Source organism: Sclerotinia sclerotiorum, genomic scaffold (genome assembly GCF_000146945.2).
Source record: "Sclerotinia sclerotiorum 1980 UF-70 scaffold_3 genomic scaffold, whole genome shotgun sequence".
Lineage (NCBI taxonomy): Eukaryota > Fungi > Ascomycota > Leotiomycetes > Helotiales > Sclerotiniaceae > Sclerotinia > Sclerotinia sclerotiorum.
Window position 1 is genome coordinate 2,024,619 of NW_001820833.1, and position 18,038 is coordinate 2,042,656.

At 43.0% G+C, this 18,038-nt stretch overlaps 8 protein-coding genes across 8 annotated transcripts; 5 read left to right on the top strand and 3 right to left on the bottom strand.

Moving 5' to 3' along the window:
* Positions 1 to 51: 51 nt before the first annotated feature.
* SS1G_02883 (predicted protein) lies at positions 52 to 3,230 on the bottom strand (the record flags this gene model as incomplete). Its single annotated transcript, XM_001596611.1, has 3 exons — positions 52 to 2,210; positions 2,260 to 2,874; positions 3,179 to 3,230. 3 exons carry the CDS (start codon positions 3,228 to 3,230, stop codon positions 52 to 54), a joined length of 2,826 nt encoding a protein of 941 aa, XP_001596661.1.
* Positions 3,231 to 3,958: 728 nt separating this feature from the next.
* SS1G_02884 (predicted protein) lies at positions 3,959 to 4,198 on the bottom strand (the record flags this gene model as incomplete). The annotated part of the gene is made up of 1 exon (XM_001596612.1): positions 3,959 to 4,198. One exon carries the CDS (start codon positions 4,196 to 4,198, stop codon positions 3,959 to 3,961), a length of 240 nt encoding a protein of 79 aa, XP_001596662.1.
* A 631-nt stretch (positions 4,199 to 4,829) lies between these two features.
* SS1G_02885 (predicted protein) lies at positions 4,830 to 5,174 on the top strand (the record flags this gene model as incomplete). Its single annotated transcript, XM_001596613.1, has 2 exons — positions 4,830 to 5,047; positions 5,123 to 5,174. 2 exons carry the CDS (start codon positions 4,830 to 4,832, stop codon positions 5,172 to 5,174), a joined length of 270 nt encoding a protein of 89 aa, XP_001596663.1.
* Positions 5,175 to 6,741: 1,567 nt separating this feature from the next.
* SS1G_02886 (glycine-rich RNA-binding protein) lies at positions 6,742 to 7,696 on the top strand (the record flags this gene model as incomplete). Its single annotated transcript, XM_001596614.1, has 7 exons — positions 6,742 to 6,761; positions 6,829 to 6,901; positions 6,968 to 7,092; positions 7,145 to 7,365; positions 7,432 to 7,455; positions 7,527 to 7,550; positions 7,602 to 7,696. The coding sequence occupies 7 exons, from the start codon at positions 6,742 to 6,744 to the stop codon at positions 7,694 to 7,696; spliced, it is 582 nt and encodes a 193-aa protein (XP_001596664.1).
* Positions 7,697 to 8,089: 393 nt separating this feature from the next.
* Positions 8,090 to 9,410, bottom strand: SS1G_02887 (hypothetical protein; the record flags this gene model as incomplete). Its single annotated transcript, XM_001596615.1, has 3 exons — positions 8,090 to 8,265; positions 8,360 to 8,784; positions 9,346 to 9,410. 3 exons carry the CDS (start codon positions 9,408 to 9,410, stop codon positions 8,090 to 8,092), a joined length of 666 nt encoding a protein of 221 aa, XP_001596665.1.
* Positions 9,411 to 10,578: 1,168 nt separating this feature from the next.
* Positions 10,579 to 11,475, top strand: SS1G_02888 (hypothetical protein; the record flags this gene model as incomplete). The annotated part of the gene is made up of 4 exons (XM_001596616.1): positions 10,579 to 10,771; positions 10,839 to 11,214; positions 11,333 to 11,361; positions 11,417 to 11,475. 4 exons carry the CDS (start codon positions 10,579 to 10,581, stop codon positions 11,473 to 11,475), a joined length of 657 nt encoding a protein of 218 aa, XP_001596666.1.
* A 2,299-nt stretch (positions 11,476 to 13,774) lies between these two features.
* Positions 13,775 to 14,098, top strand: SS1G_02889 (predicted protein; the record flags this gene model as incomplete). Its single annotated transcript, XM_001596617.1, has 1 exon — positions 13,775 to 14,098. The coding sequence occupies one exon, from the start codon at positions 13,775 to 13,777 to the stop codon at positions 14,096 to 14,098; it is 324 nt and encodes a 107-aa protein (XP_001596667.1).
* Positions 14,099 to 15,861: 1,763 nt separating this feature from the next.
* SS1G_02890 (hypothetical protein) lies at positions 15,862 to 17,427 on the top strand (the record flags this gene model as incomplete). The annotated part of the gene is made up of 2 exons (XM_001596618.1): positions 15,862 to 16,915; positions 17,240 to 17,427. The coding sequence occupies 2 exons, from the start codon at positions 15,862 to 15,864 to the stop codon at positions 17,425 to 17,427; spliced, it is 1,242 nt and encodes a 413-aa protein (XP_001596668.1).
* Between the last annotated feature and the right edge of the window lie 611 nt (positions 17,428 to 18,038).

Sequence of the window (18,038 nt, forward strand, 5' to 3'; positions counted from 1 at the left end):
AGTCTTCCTAAATTACAGGACAAATTTTACCGTACGATGGCCTAGATCCTTTCAATATTGTGGGTTTGGACGCCAAAATCTCTGCATTAAGATAGTTTCCGAAGCATTCCCGTTCTGGCTCTCATCAAGTCCCGGGTATCTAGTGGGTAACGAACGTTGGACTAATTGATTGCTAAGAAAGTCCATTTCATGTAGTTGCTGTAGGTTTTGCTGATGCTGAGTCTCAATCAAAGGCTCCTGGAGATAAAGATTGTCGCTATCCCACTGGTTATATTCATGTCCTTGAATATGTTGAAGTTGGTAGTCTGGGCTTTGGACATCGAATTTCGAATTTCCGTGCCAGATTCCCGTCACCCGGTGTCTTGATAGTGGAGCTTCGCATGCGTTTGCTCCTTGAGGTCCGAGCTCACCGACATCCCCGGTGCAGTGGCGATTCTCAAGGACGTCTTCCACTCCACAAGTCATTTCCTGCTCTGTCTCTGTGTTGTCCCAGTACTCCCTATGTGACTTCGTGTTAATGTTAGGCCTTTGCACATCATAACTTCCATGTCTTCCAAATCTGCCGTTGAGAGGACCATTTGCCATTTGATTTTTCTCTTGCTCGATTTCCAATTGCTGAACATAAAGCGACGGAAGTCGAATGAGGGGCGAACGTGGGGTAGATGTAGTATGCTGCATTGGCCGCTCATGACTGCTCGGGAGCCCTCTTTGAAATGGAGGTCCGGTGAAGAATTGAAAATGCTCACTGTTTGAAATGATGTTTGGAATTGTCTCTAAAGGTGTGTGAGTTCTGCCATTCAGATGTGTTCCTCCCGTCAAATGCAGCTGCCTGCCCTCTTCATTCATCATTTCACCCTGAGGCATTGCGTTTCCATTGATATCATTGGTGGTTAATCCTGATTGATCAAACTGGCTGTATTGGCCATGGTGGGATTGGGAACATGGCTGTGGAGACATTGGTTCCGGGACGTGTGGCCCGAGTATGCCATTATCTTGCCTCGCCATGACAGTAACTGGCGAGATATGCCCCCTCACACTCGAGGATCGAATAGGAGCATATTCTGTGCGCTGTATTCCTTTTTCTGGAATACCAGAAATTGATGAGGAGCTGTTCTCTCGACTTTCGTCGCTAGCCTCCCGGATTACTGGAAGGGTAGTTGATGGACGTTTGATTCGAGCATTGCATGCCATTTGTTGACGCGTAAGTGGTGTTGGTATGGGTGCTACTGCTAAATCCGGAGGAAGGTCAAGTGATTGGGAAGGTGGTTTAGAATCTTCCTTCCGGTACCAGCCACGATTTGGATCATAATACTCAACGACAGTTCTTTGGAGCCGATCAACACGAGTTTCCGCTGAGTCGAGAGCCCTTTCCCTCAAAGGTGCCTCTTCTGTTTTCTTTTCCATATGCAGTAGAGATCCAGGCAAACAATCTTGTTGCTGGAGATTTGGGCTTGGGCTGATTTCGTGATTTTTTTGAGCAGAATCAGTGCTTAAGCTAGATAAATCTCTGCTAATCACGGCTGGGCCATCAGCTGTAGACGCGGAGGCTTTATCCCGGGTCTCATACGGTTCTTTACATACCGCCACACGCATATGAGGCTTTCGTCGACTTGAGCTCTCAATGCCTGTATCCTTGAATATGCCTGTTTTTTCCATAGAACTCCGTACCGAGTCTGGTGTCGTACTGTTTTGTCTTTGGCAGTATTGTTCCCTCGCTCGACGTAAGGCCATAGTAGCCCCAGGAGAGTTTTGGGACTCTGACCATGTCACAATGGTATCCGAATACATGTTGCAGTCGGCGACGTTTTTGGAGAGAAACTGCGGACCGTGATCTGGAGTAAATCGTACTTGATTGGGTTGCACTTGCTGACTGCTAGACTCTTTCAAATAATCTCTTCTCTCGTTAACACGTGGTGTTAGAATCTCGCTGTAGTACCGTTGTTGATCATGCTCGCGGTCTCTTCTCAGTTGTCCTTCGTAGAGGGAGGCCCCATGTGTCGAAGTTGGAGAAGTGGGATGCTCGATAGTGGAACTGTTGTCCCTCACTGGTGTCTTAGATGGTTTGAAGAATGCTGCTATTTCATCTTGCGCTCGTGCAGCTTTCCTCTTCTCCTTGACACGACTTTTTGGGACAACAATGTTATCGTTCATACGTGATTTTTTACTAGAGCGCTGAAGAAATTCCATCTCCGAAAAAGCGAGGTCAGGCACTTAGCGAGCAAGTTAGTCTTTGAAGAAGCTGATATGAATGATACTCACATCCTCGTCGTCTGGGCGGTGAAGAAGCCCTGCCATTTTGAAAGATGCCTGGTCCATTGGGAGGGCGCACCTGGAACGATAAGTTCCCGTTTTCCCATACAAGGATTCTGCTCACCGATAAACGATCCAGGCCTATTTTGTTCGATGCAAAATTATCCATGAGATCGTGACTAGCCTTCCTTGCAGCCTTCTTTCGGTCTCCTCTTTTCTCGCGCCTCGTTTTCATTGGCTTGTTGACCATTTCTGCTTTATTACTTTTCATTTTCGTGTCATATCGATCCTCTTTTGTCTTATGGCGTGCTCTTTTCTCAAATGTTTCTTGCCTTGGCTGCACAACGGAGTATTGTGATGAAATAGAGGTCATAGTTGATGCCGGCTTCTTTTGGTGTTTGTGAGACTGTGTGGTCTTTTTACCATCGTAAGTGGCGCTCAACTCCCGAATGTCTCTGGCCCTTTCCTTTGCAACTGGTACCCTTGGAGCTTCAAGTAGAGAACTATCAAAAGATACAGTCTCTTGATCGGGCTTCGGCTTCGATTCTGTGGTCAGCCTGCTCTTCCCGGGTATATGTCCTGTATGGATGTAGTCCGGGTGCTTAGATTTCTCTTTTAGATGATCTAGATTACGAAGAGATGTCAGTGCATGTAATTTCAAGGTTGATGAAACATGCGAGTGATTTTTCACCTATTTTCGGGCTGGTTTGTTTCAAAAGTTCTAGCGATTCGGTGATGTCCTCATTTTGAGTTTGCGCAAGCCAGCTGCGAATGTAATCTTTGTTCCCAGACAGTTCATCTTGATCTTTGAATGCAAGTGGCTGCCTTTTTTCGGCTGATCTTTCTGAAGAATGATCTCGAGGGTGCCTTGGATGTGCGCTATCATGATTGTTATGCTTGCGGAGTTTTGCAGACCCTCCAAATCTACTTTTATGCCTGTGGGCGTGCTTGCGCTTGCGAGAATGATGATTGTAGTCCATTTGAGGGAATGAAAATATTTTCAAGCGCGGAATAAATAGCAATGGATAATTTGGTCCTATGGATCCAAAGAAAGTCGATGGTACTATGAGATTATTAGGATGAAAGAAATGATGAACTTACATGGTGAGTAATTCCTTCTCCCAGCTTTGGGAAGGTACGGTTGAGTAGTGAAGAAATGAAAGGCGCGACTTTTCTCGATTTGCACCTCCTACTCAGAACGAAACGTTAAGGGATTTTCAAAGTAAAGGAAGCAACGACCTTCCCTTCGTAGACGATGTTAACCCCTGCGCAACTGCTTAAAGGGCTTGTGCCTTGATCATATCATCAAACAATCCAAAAGGATTACCATCATGATGTTTCGCTACCATTGAAGACGTCCTCTTGCAGTGAATTTTTAAATCCTTACTAGGTAACTCTAACTCGATGAATTATTCAGGGGATTCAAGCAACTTGCGAGATCCCATTAAAGCTGACCGCAACGGCCGCATTTTATGAATAAACGATGGGATATTGCAAGCATCGTGTGGGTAATTACAGCCCCATCATCCACACATGCAAACATCAAATTCGCAACGGCTCTTTCCAATTCAAATTTCGATAAAAATTGCAATAGTGCTGATCTCAATATCACCCATACATCACCTGATTGAGACGAAATGAAATACAAACAGATGCTGTGAGATGTGAGTTATCACGATAATCAACATACCTTTCGAGGGCCAAATTATTACACAGAAGCGGGAGATTCTGCAGCCATGTAGCAGTACCTTGGAGTGAGATATTCGTTGTATACCTTCATCGACGATATGAGAATCTGATTATCTGGCATTTTCGTGCGACTATTGCCACGACTCCCCGCATGAAAATATACGAATGATTCGGCACAAAAGGCTTGTGTACCATGTCGCCATCCGCCAGATTTGAAAGCATCCATCAAATGTAGACGAGGTCTTGATTGAAGTGACATGGCCTTAAATTATTATGCTTTTTGAAGATTCGCATGGAATTATAGATTTTTAAATTACTTTTCAATAAGAATTGAATGAGTAGGTAAATTCAGATTCAAATATCTGTCGGACGGAGTTGGTTTGAACAGACAGTCCTAGATAAGTTAGATGTGCATCTGGCCGATAGATTTCTGAATTGGTATAAGTTTCTGTGCACGTGGGCTGAATTTGATGCATGTAAGTTCCAAGGGCTGTCTTTATGCAGAAGATCGAAAGATGGCGGGGACATTTTGTAGCGTGATTGTGGGATGGAATGGCTGCATTTGCGTCTTGGGGGAGTGAAGAGAAGCTTAAGAGGATGGGAAGCTTCTAAACCCATGTTTGCCAATTGATGTTGTGAACGAATGGAATAGAGTTTTGTTGATGTTGTATTATTGAAACGGAAATCTCGGGTTGTTTTAAATAAATGAAATAAATAAACGAAAATGTAGAGCTTGTATTCCTATAGATATTCTATCCAAAGTATTCCATTTCATATCAAGTGTTCTTTTGTAAAGCGTATGATAAGACAGTGGGACTTTCTATTCGTAACCCTCATATAAATAAAAGAAATGCTCATGATTAAGATCATCATTTTCCGTCCCACCCAGCATGGAAGTTCAAAGCTGCAAGTTAAAAAAATGTGGTAAGGACCGTTGGCCTGTGTTTGAACTTTGCACGGCACTTTGGCCACTTAGAGCAGCTCCACAGGGACCCTTGATCAACTTTACCCCACCTCACACCCACCTAGAACCCTGGACTGGCTGTGAGATAATCGATAACAATCTTGAATCCCCAGGCTCTTTTGATAAACTGGTGAACGCCGAGCTGTAGTTATTTAATGCAATGTAGTTTAGCTTCATAGCTTAACAGCTTCATGCCACGATATCTTATTACCAATCTAGGCAATACCTGCACGTTGAGCCTTTTTGGCACAATGCATATACGCTGGGATAGGATGTAGGAATCCATACCCAGCCCAGCATACGAGATAGGAGACGCCGTAGAGCTTGTGAAGCTTGGGAAAGCTACCCAGTAAAAGTTGTCCGAAGAGCTCGAGGAATGAATCTAGACAATTTGAGCTTTGAAAGTTCATCTTTCAACCTTTCCGTAGGTATTTAGGTAGTGATTGATAATGGTGAGGCCAATATCAAGGAAACAGGTGAATTGCACCATACCATACCCTAATCCGAGTATCGGAGATCTGCATCTGATCCAGCGGAGACCTTCCATTAAGATAGAAGAGAGTAGAATTGGTAAAAAAGTCCAAAGGAAGATCTTTTATATCAATCGTATCCCCAAGCACATCGGAATGGTTCTTAGGTAGAAACTCACTAGAAAGATCATGCTAGAGGAAAATATTTGCTTGTTCCACCAACAGAAGAAGAAAGTCGAAAGCTAGCAGGGTTATTGTTAAGCCACGGACTTCAGACACTCCATTTGAATTTGAGTTATCAAGGAAACTTACGCCTTCAACCGATGTCTGCGTCATGCTTGGCTGGCCGAATGTTACACGGGAGTGTGAAGTGAGAAAAGAAAAGAAAGGTGTGAGTAGTTCCTTTCATATTGTAAACCAACCGAAAGTAGAAATACCTAGTAAATTACATCGCATTCAATTGGTTTTAATACCGGTAGATGATCGAATAATATAAAAGAATAATCGAGCTATCATATGTCGTTTGATACCCAATGTGGGATGAAGCTTGAGCTTGTTTTAGTTTTTGTTCTTGAGAACTTGGTAAAAGTACCTGGTACCTACCTTTCCTAACACCTAGTCGAATAGATAGCTCGGTCAAAAACTAGGGTGGACTGTAGGGGGACCGGGTGCCGTCAAGGTGGGTGAATGATAAAATGCAACGGATCAATCAAAGGTCGAGCGCAGCCAAGGAATCTCCCTACTTCTCTTAAACGCTAGTGAATCTTTTGGGAGGGGCAATAATAAATTAATGCAGTCTCTTTCAATTCCCCCGCTTTGCGCTTAAGGCAGACCTTCCCTACTTCCAGACCCAAACCGAAACCCAATCCCTTTCTTCCTACAACTTCTTCCATTCCCCTTCCATCCTCCTTACAACTTCATCTAAAAATACCTTCCTTCGCGATTTACTTTCGCATTCTTATACTCTACCAGGTCGCACTGTCCTTTCAATCGTCCGATTGATAATATATCTCAAACGATCTGTGTTGCTCAACTCAGACCGATACCTCTACCCAAACAAACAAAGAAATCTCGATATTTCACCTCAACTCGACTCTCTAATTCTTCAAGAAGTTCGTCCGATTCTCCTGCTTGTGCTCGCTGACTTGACTGTCTTTGCGATTTGATTCCAAAATTTATTCCACATCACATCACCTTCCTATTCCATACGTCCGTTTTGCGGATACCTGTTTTGCCTCGATGTATCTTTCTTTGTGTGATCCGTCCGTTTCTCGTATACACAACTCCCGCCTGAAATGGCGCGATCCTTTTTGTGTGAATGCGTGCGGACATTGAGACTTTCAGCCAGGTTTTCGATAACATTCAATCATGTCTAAATTATTCATTGGGTAAGTCTCACCATTTACATTCTACTCCAAATCATCACTTGACAGATTGACTAACATTCATCATTAGTGGCCTTGCTTGGCACACAGATGAGGACGCTCTCCGTAAGAAGTTCTCTGAATTCGGAAACGTTGAAGAAGCAGTATGTCTCACGCTCCTTTATCGATAAGCCCGACGTGAGGATCAGAAACTGATGCAATTAATACAGGTTGTTGTCAAGGACCGCGACACTGGTCGTAGCCGTGGTTTTGGCTTCGTTCGTTTTGGACAAGGCAGCGATTCATCTCCAGAGGCAGATGCTGAGAAGGCCATTCAAGAAATGAATAGCGTTGAGTATGATTATCCCATTAGGCTTGCTCCTGATCTAGTACTAATATGCATAAAGATTCGATGGCCGTACTATTCGTGTCGACAAAGCCTCCGAACGTTCAGGCAATGACCGCTCTGGTGGTGGTGGTGGCGGATTCGGTGGTGGCCGAGGCGGCGGTGGATACGGAGGCCGTGGTGGTGGTGGTTATGGAGGCGGCGGTGGAGGATACGGAGGTGGTCGTGGATACGACAACAACTCCGGTGGTGGTTACTCCGGAGGTGGTGGATATAGCGGAGGTAAGACTTCTTTCAAAAGATTTCTCCTCAACGACGCATGAATTATACTGACACATGATAAAATAGGTGGTGGCTACTCTGGTGGCGGAGGTAAGCAATCCAACTAGACAAGTCTGTCGTGAATATCTGAATAGCATTTACTAACAGTTGAGATGATAAAGGCTACAACGGAGGTGGTGGTGGCGGTATGTTGCATCACGAATATCCCTTTTTACAAGTATACTAATTGTCCATAGGTTACTCTGGTGGCGGCGGTGGTGGATACTCCAGTGGAGGAGGATATGACCGTGGACAAGGTGGTGGAAACGCTGGCCAGTGGGGCAATCAATAAATTGCTTTTCCGGTGGACGATGTTTTTCCTCAATCTTTCAACCTTCGAAAAGAAAAAGTCAGTCCTGGGGAGGTTTCAGCAAAATTATGTTGTGTGGTGAGCTTTAGGATGTTGTCGTTCTCGATGGCAGCCTGATTTTAATCTCGTGGTTTCTGGCAGCGGTTCTGGCCTGGCGAGCTATATGCTTGCATGGAGTTCGGAGGGGGTATCTTACCTTGCTCGATCACTATTTCTTTGAACATTTCACGAATGTTTTTTCAATTCTGCCTGTATTTTCGGCTCTCGGTCACTTTGATCGAGGTCTCTTTATGAAGGTCTGCATCTTTGCAGGCCTCTAATGGTCTATGGCAATAATATCCTAAGAAGAGAATGAATGATTGGCTCTTTCACGCATTACTTTTCGGTCTCTTCTTGCTCATCCGTGCTCTTAACCTTTTTGAGCTCATGCTCTATAGCCTTTGAGTGACTTGCTTCTGCTTCGACACCTCTATGCCCCATAGCTATCTTCCGAACTCTATTTGCTAGATCCTTGACATGCTCATCCCCGCTCTCAGGACTCAGCTCATCCACTAGATATATCAGCATGACAATCCACCCTGAGAGTTTCACACGTATAACGACTGGAATCGTTTGACAATAAGTGCAACAATAGAAACCACCTACAGGCAATATCCAAACTCAAAAGATAGTCCCTATTTAGCCCACTGGGGCCCTCACTCCTCCATATATGTTCAGCCAATTTCTGCGGGTCTTGCGGTCCGGTAAATTGCGCATTGTCGGGCGTTCCTATATAGACCAACGTTCTGATACTCGTAGCCCCGCCACTCTCATTGTCTGAGTTAATGAATGTGGAAGAAGAGGGATAAAAAGGTGTATAGTGTATAGTATATCCGTTAATCTCACGTATATCGAGATATTCGCGCACTTCGGCAACCTTGGAGGTGAGGATTCGATAGGCGGTTCCCCATACTTTTGGAGAGGTGGTTTCGGAGGGGATCGGATGTGGATCGTGGAGTGTGAGCCAGTGGGCGTGCGGGATGAGCGTTACGACTCGTCCTGGGGAGGTGGGTGTGCCGCGGTGGTCTTCGCTGGGGATGAGGGAGAGGGGTGTTAGATGGATCGGGTTTGTGTTTGGTTTTGGGTTCGGGGAAGGAGATTGGGGTAGGAGGGAGGTAAGGGGTGAGGTTTTGTCATGGGGTTGTGAATTTACCTAGCCTGGATGGTTGTTAGCTAATTCGTTGGTTCTTCATCAGATACAAGATATCAACACAAATGAGCATCCTCAAACTCCAAAACCATCTAAACTGCCAAAAGAACCACATAACATAACATAAACAAAACCATACCTGCCAAAATCTTCTCACATATCCAGTCACATATCCCGGAATACGACGATCTAATCATTCATCACAAAAGGTTGGTCATTAAATCCTACATCTAGGTATTCGGTGGTACTTTTAGAACAGAAGAGAGTACGAGCAAGTACGAGGAAGTGTATAATGCTGAACGAAGGGAGGTTTACCGAAATGTGGCGGGGGTTTCCATATTAAACTTCTGTATTGTTTTGGAAATTAGTTGGAATTTGAAATGTATAACTTTTGTGTATAATTTTTGGTTTGAGGAAAGAAGGAAGGGTGGTTATTATGTACCCATATCCGAATATCCAAAATTCGTTCTCGGAGTTGCTGTAGTCGTTGAGGGCGTTGGAGCCCATGGTGTTGGAGGGTGGGTTAGATGTTGGGATGATGATGATGAGGTATGATGATACATGTATTATTTAATCGAGGGGTAAAAATAAGGATGATGTAGAACGGAATGTTAGTAAGGGTAAAGCCGATGCTTGTTGGTACCGAAAATACTTAGCGTTTTGCATTATTTCCACTTTTTCCTCGAGATGAATGAGTTTATTGACTTTACTTCACGCAAAGGGGGAATGATAAACATATGAAGCATGAAGATGATCACATCAGACTGTTCAAATCTGGTACCGAGTTTACCCGAGTACGATGTTTTGTACCAAGGCGAGCAGAAGTGACAGTTGTTATGACAAAGTTTTTTCCAGCGAGGTTTGCTCACCGGGCGCAAAAATTGGCACATTAGGTAGGTATTGGCATTCCCATCTTGTGATTTTGGAACAGGTGGATGGGTTGGTGAGTTGGTGATGAATCATTCAAGTATCCCCAAACAGCGACTTCAGCCTGCTTTCTGTGAATTTGAATACCTACTTAAAGAAAACTCATTTCATACCAAACATCTTTGCTACTTGGGCTTTCAGCTCTTCTCTTTTTGCGATACTTTTCACATCAGATTAGTTTCGTAGGAATTCTTATTTGATACATTCGGAAAATATCTGAAATTAGATCCACCATCATAACGCTGCGCTCGTGTTCAGGGAATCTTTAACCTAGTCACTTCGTACATGCTCACGGCCCCTCTACCCGCTCGAGCTCGCATTCGCATCGTTAGTATCTAACATCAAAGCCTTACACCTCCATACATATTTGACAACTCAAGAACAACCTGTCGCGAGATAAATCCTACAATCGACATACTCAAATAATCAAAATGGCCTACAATAGAGCATTCAACCCAGATTCGCTGCCTGCGTAAGTCAATCCCCCCTTCTGAGAACAGAACCCCGCTGAACCAATAACCACAGATTTGCAGAGCCAGAACGAGTACAACTTCCTGCTCCCTGAATCGCATCGCATAACTATCACTAATTCGCACAATAGAAACACACGCAATCACCAGCCGTTCAATCTCCCGTTCATAGCCAAGCGCAACAAGCAATGCACAACGCGCAATATGAAAATCGACCTCCCCCTCAAAACATACACCCAGACGGACGAAGACCTGATGGCAGAAGATTCTCTCCGCAAATGCACCCCCCAGGCAATTATGGCGTATCTCCACCAAATCGAGGCTACGCAACACCACCTCCAGCGCAATTCCAAGCAGGTAGAGTTGCGCCTCAGACTCGACCAGTGCAGCAAACAAGACCTACTACTTCGCCTGCTCCCCCTGGCGCAGATCCTCAATTGTGGCCTCTCTTCAAGGCCGTTGATAAAGATAGTATGTTCTTACCCATTCCTCTATTCTGATACACAAGCACCAAACGCTTACCTCCAACTTTTTTCAGGAACCGGTGTCCTCACAGAGAGAGAGCTCCGCGCCGCTCTTGTAAATGGTGATTGGACAGCTTTCGATCCATACACAGTCAAAATGATGATTCGCATGTTCGATACGGATCGCAGCAACACAATCAATTTTGATGAATTCTGCGGGCTTTGGGGATTTCTCGCCGCTTGGCGTTCATTGTTTGATCGGTTCGATAAGGATCGCAGTGGAAATATTAGTCTGGATGAATATTCAGAGGCTTTAGTGGCTTTTGGATATAGATTGAGTGATAGTTTTGTGGGGGTTTTATTTAAGGCATATGATAAGAGGAATGAGGGCGCGATTAGTTTTGATTTATTTGTGCAGAGTTGTATTAGTTTGAAGAGGATGACTGATGTGTAAGTTTTGTGGTTTTTCTTTTGGCCAGGGATTCGGATACTGTTGGAGGTTTTGATTTCAAACCCTGGATTTTCGAAACGTTCACGGAATGGCCGCTAACATGGTATTTGGAAATAGCTTCAAGCGTTATGATGATGATCGCGATGGTAAGATTTGTTATCTTTATTCCTTGATCGCAATTTTCTAATTCTTCTGGATTAGGTTACATAACTCTCTCCTTCGAGGACTTCCTCCTGGAGATTATTCGACAGAAGTACTAACTTCATCGCCAATCAATAGCTAATGGAATACCCCTAAAGGATGGGGAAGAATGTGTAAACAGGAGTCTTCCGCTTTGCAAGGATTAGGAAAGAGAAATCGTTGAAGTTTCAAGCTTGCGATTACAAAATTATAAGTAATGGCGAAGGATAGGAGATCTGGAAGTGAGGAACGTGATGTGATGTGATGTGATGTGTCTATAGAATTTATATAGATACTCATTGTAAATATGATACCCATGGATTTTTGCATTTTTGGTCTTGTTTTGTTTTATTTCATCTGATCGTCATACTTGATGTTTTCGTCTAACACTAGGTACATGCAGCGTGGTAATATATCTCAGCGCGCATTTTAATTATAATCTTACATTTCTAGTTAGGACCGCACTTAAAATTCGTTGGAAAAGTTTCCCAAACCACACATATTACTTACTACCTTTGCTCCCATATTTCTCATCCAGGCAGGTAGGTGTACCCAATTCTTCCCAGGGAAGAATATCTATCTACCTTCCACCCATTTACGTGCGTACGGCTAGTGCCACTAGCTAGCGACCTTGCGACCTCACTCCCATGAATCTTGGGCACACCTACGATGGTTTCCCTCAATGGGTCGATAGACCCAACCCCTCTTTATACCTGACAGAGCATTGTCAGTTGTGGGTAGGATGTGTACTGGCTTTGGCTTGGCTTGGTTTGGCTTGACTGGGTATACTTTTATAATCTTGTTTCCGCGATCCCTTAGCGGAGTCGAGAATTGGAGAATTGGAGAATTTTAGTGTTGGTTTGTTCCTGTGTGGTGGGGTGGGTGATTAGAATCACCATGTGGATATCCTCGAAACTCTCTCAGCATTCGCACTGCTCATGTAAACGAAGCGAAAAGGATACTCGGAGTTAAACACGGGGTTCTTGCTATATTTTCTCCATATCTGTTATATGTATATTACTTGCCTGTTTTGGTGTGATTAGGATATCTTATATCCTTCGCGCTTCTTCTCGAATTTGTGTTTGTTGATTCAGACGGTGTTCAATTTTACACGTCCTGTGATAATGTTATATCGATGAGCATCTACAGTAGATTCAAGTGAATACACTGCAGTCTCGGAATGAAAAGTTCTGATCGATGAGATCTCACTCTCTATATTTATCGATGATGGTAGATAGATGTGGGAAATATATCTTGCTAGAATTGTTCTGTGCCGTTAAGGTGATGGCTTTAAGTCTAGCAGGTCATTCAATCTGGGCACCTTAAACCTTCACAAAATCTGTACCTCCTATCGAGCTTTTGAGTCTAGTCCACTCATGGCTTATTCTTGATTATCAAGTCGCCTATTCGAACTCAGTAACATAAGCAATCGTCCTGCTAATTTTTGATGGCAAACTCCAAAACACTTTTGGTCTCGATCTATATGCTGCGGCATATTGCTTACTCTTTTGGCTAAGTGTATTACAGCATCAGTCATCATTCACCTGGGGATTTATTATGGCTTCATTGTCTGGCTGCAACAGTGCTTTTTAAAACTTTGCTTTTATTAGATCTTACTCAATACCGTTTGGATACGTGTTATTCGATGGCGCCGTGTTTATCCTCATCCCATCCCCTCGCTTAACACTACATCTCCACAAATAATCAAACACGGAGTCCACTTCAGAAATAATTATCCAAAGGTTCATACTGAATCACTACTTGTCATATTGACTGGAAACTTATATTACTTTCGTCTTCTGGCAGAGTAAGTAGCCACAAACCTCTGCTCCAGATGTAGATGGGTTTCAGTGGTACTTTGATATACTTTGTTTCTTACTTGTTCATGTATGTACTCATTAGTATCCCTTCTCTATTTACGGGGCGCACTGAGTCAGCTCTCTTCTTGTTCAATATAGTCACCTCAGGACTTGATTATTATTGCTTGGCAATCATCTGTCTCCAGTTAGGCAATGAGTTATTCTCAATTCCTCTTATGCTACCGTACCAATTTAGAGGTCAGCGTGTCTTTGAGAGATACAAATCAAGAAGTCCTTGGCTTTGAAATTACTACTGTACTATCATAGTTCTCACAAAACAAGTAATGAATAATACAGTCACAAATGCGAAAGAATGACCTTGTGCTTTTGCAGATGGCTATAAAAGCTCCATTCACCTCCCCTTTCCATCTTTCAAAAATCACACAACCTTGCAAACCTTACGAAATACCTACAGAAATCTATCCAGCAACAGATTATCACGCAGCTTCTAAGTCAGTTAGCAGCACCCATCACAGAACTACATACTACCTACCATCCACAATGTCCACCAACGCACAAAATGAAGTCCCAGGAAGCACCAAGCAAAGGGCAGTTCCAATCCCCGCCAGCAAAGGCAGAGCAAAAGCGGAACCGAATGCGAACCCAGCAGCAGCATCCCAAAAAGAAACAGCCAAAACAGAGCCAAAAGCTCCAGACACTTCCCACAAAAAGGAAACAGACACATGTCCTCGCTGCTGAGCAACCGGATTCCTTGGCGCATGCAACACCTGTTGTTTCGGCATGGGGATTGGATTGTAGAAGAGCTAGTTTGGGTGGATGCAACGCCTGTTGTTTCGACATTTTGGAATGGGGATTGGCTTGTGAAAGTGCTAGTTCGGAATAATGATGGAGTTAGTTTGGTTCTTCTCGTTTCTCATTTCTGCGAGATGTTAGTGCGGATCGGAAATTGTTTTGAGTCGCTAGACGAGCGGATATGATGATTCTTATTCTAGTCGTTGCTCTTTGAATGCATGTAATTAATTGTGTTTTATTAAGTCCAGTTTGTATATTTGAAAATAGATTCCAAATAATTACATCAACTTTGAGTAATTAAAGCTTCGACAAATAAAGTCTATATAAATTATATAACGTAATTAGAGTATTCTCCAATTTTAGTTTTAGTATTTTGTTAAGAAGAACTTAAGAATATCAATATTGAGTATTCAAATACTCTGATCCCGACATTCTTTCAAAGACTTTTAAATCAGAAAAATCAAATCAATCTAAAGTATTAATTATACACAAGATATTGAATTCAAGAACCGTTTGAAAATTTATCTTCTTAAGATCGGATTGAAAATTTAAAAGACCTTATTAAAATCTTGAAGAAATAAAAATTTGATTATTCGAACTAGTTTCAAACACTCAAATAATATTATTTAAAAATCAATGTAATATAAAGTTGATGTGACGGAAACCCCTGCTTTCCTCCCACCCTTATTGTATAAGAAACCTCAGGTACATTAATCATGTCCACACATGATACGATTACTCGGGATTAGTATACGATTTAGGTGGCCTGAGGATCAGATCCGGACAAGTACTAGGTATCAATGGTTATCGGTAAAGCAAGATCATTGGAGGGGTAAATATGACTTCTTTTTGCCTAGCCATTGCGGCTAGGCCATTCATTTGTGTGTATATAGAGTAGCTATTCCCATCTACAGGTGCTCTTCACCTGTAGATTCTAAGTTAAATACAATTGCTGGTCTATAAACACCCTTTTGGTCACAGTTTAATACTCGGGTTTATATTTTATATTCGGGTAGTCTAATTGAAATAATAAAATTACTTTGAAAACTAAAAACAAAATTTAAATAAAAAGAATAGAATAATTTTAAGTCGAAGATAGAGTGAAGATCAATAATTAGATTTAATTTATAATTTAAACAATCTAACATAATATTAAAAGATAAAAAATTCAGATACATCAATCGACTTCAACATTTATTTCAGCTATATTGTAGCCGCTCTGCGCAGTCTAATTACCACAGTGTTCTCGCCGCCGCGTCTAATTGTAGAGGGTATCAGTCCGGAGTAAAATAGGACTTTTCGACCTGTAGCACCACCACAAGCTCTTTGAACCTTTCAAACTCATGAACAGTTTCCGAGACTCGCCATGATGTTGAGAAGTCACTGTCAGCCTTGTGATGACCAGGCAGTGCTGTTTAGTGCGACGTCGGCACATTAGTTGATACCTCTAATCAAGCAATGAAGGTTCCCTGGTCATATTTACGGTAATTGCAGCGTATTATTAACCTTTCATAATATAATTGAGGCTGTGACTGCTGAGCGCGTGGCTGGGTATGGCCGACTACTACCGAAAAATTTATGTTTTCCCCAGATATTGTACTTCCAATTGCACAGTACCCTCTCATGATCAAGCGTAGCAAAAAGTGGCCGATCTTTGCCAAAATTCTCTAACGTCTCTTTCGGCTGACTTCTCTTTCGACTGTCTCTACGAACTTTGATAGAAGGATCAGCCTCTACAATTGTTAGCCCTGGTATCTACAGTGAAACCGCTTCTTTAACTATCGCCGCCGGTCGTTCCTGTTCTTTCTCGCCTGAAGGGTGGGACTGCTTCCTGAATCGACAAAGGTCTTCAAGATGAATAAGCCGTTCACGACTCAACTATATAAGTACAGACCTCCCGAGACCCCCGAAACTATCCGTGTTATCGTCCTCCAACCAGCTAAAAACCACAATGAGCCTCTGGAGTGCAACATCATTCATCAAGACCGCCACGAAATCCTCCTCGACATAGGAGATGAACAACATTTCGAGGCTGTATCCTACACTTGGGGGGGATCAGATCTTTCTTGCGAAATTTCCTGTGATAAAAAGAGCGCGTTTATGAATATCACGCACAGTGTGGATTCACTTCTGCGGCATTTCCGAACAGAGTCTTCAGCCCGATATCTGTGGGTGGATGCCATTTGTTTGAACCAAGCAGATAACGACGAGAAAAGTATTCAGGTGTCCCTCATGGGAGATATTTATCGACAAGCCCGAAGAATACTTGTTTGGCTTGATGACGCCTCTCCGGAGGATGATATTCAACTCGTCTTCGCTTTTCTGAAACGGCTTACCAGCATCAAGTGCATTGCTATTTCAAAAGAAACCATCGAGAACTTGAACAAAGATGTCTTCAAACATTCAAACATTACCAAAGTTCAAAAGCTCCTGCAACGCCCTTGGTTTCAGAGACGATGGATTACTCAAGAGGTGGCGCTGGGTCATGACAGTATCATACAATGCGGCCCATTCCGAATATCCTGGCACTGGTTCGTCGACGCACTTAGGAGGCTTCAGATCGCTTCGGACAGGGGCATCATTACACTTGAGCCAGAAGCTCTTGATTCTGTGCATAATGCCTGCATGATCTACTCGCATGCTAACGAGCTGCTCACACTTATTTGGGATTTTCATAAAAGCGAGTGTTCTGACCCTCGCGATCGAATTTTTGCTCTTCATAGTTTGGTTGAAGATGTTGTGCCCAGTGCCGCATCCGAGAGTTCTTTGAAGCTTGAGAGCTCGATTGCGAGAAAGGTGTTTCCTGTTGATTATACGAGCACCTGGATCGAAGTGTATCGTCGTCTCGCACTTGACTGTGTGGCGGTCGGAAATTGGCATGTTCTCTTGAAGCACTTGTTCGCTTTCGGTGCGTTGTGGGAGCAACAACAGAATCCCAGAATCCCTTCCTGGATCCCAGCCTGGAATAAGGTGCGAGATTTTCCCGATTCCATGGCGGATGTGCCTGTATCGGTATCCAGTTTCCCGTCTCTGAGGATGGGAGAAAACGACCGGAATGTGTTATTTTTTGCCAGAGGGGTTAGAAGAAAAGTAATCTCCATTTCTAACGAATGGCCACCCGCCCCGGAAATGAATGTCGCCCAATATATGGATACCCCCCCCCACCATGATATTTCGAGTTCTTGCCTTCGCTCTAGCTAAGGGATTTGTGAATCTAAGCATAACCGATTAGGAGATGAAGAATCTCCTGATCCTGGAAAAGAGATACGGTCGGCGTATAAGATCGGGATGGCCTTTGTCAAAGTTAGCCAACAAATTAGAAACATTAAGTCGAAAGCAAGATGTATCTACCGGCGAACCTCTTGTGCTTGGTATCCTCGAATTGATGAAAACCTACTTTCTGCTCAGGTGGGAGGATGATATTTTTGGCATCGGGAGAGGGGACATACAAATTGGTGATATCATGGTTCAAACTTCTGACACTGCATGGTGCTTAGACTTCCTTCCCACATTCTGTATGCGGCCTGTGGCTCAATCTTTGCCATTATCCGATCATAAGTCTAGCTGCGGCGCAGAAGAACAGCGGTCAAAACGTCAAGAATGGAGAATGACAGGCCCTGCTTTTGTCCTACTTGATAATGGTTGGCTGCCGAGGCTTGAGAATTATATTGGAGGAGTGATGGTTTGAAGAAGGATATTTTTCATGTAAAAAAGATTTGCATTTGGTGGCTGGTGGAGAAAGGTAAAATATTTAGCTCAAAATTAGACGAAAATATATGAAATGAAGACATGATGATATTTAACTTGATTTTTAATACCTATTCTGATATAATATAGGAGTATTAAGCTACTTTGACTCGAGTATTAGACTCCAAATCAGATATGAGTATGATAATCATTGAAGCTCTAGACATTCAACTCACTATTAGACGAGAATTAAAAAGCAGAATACTGATTAATTGTCAATTGAAAACTGAGACCGCAATTAGACGATAACAAACAGATGATAACGTTACGCCAAATCAAATATA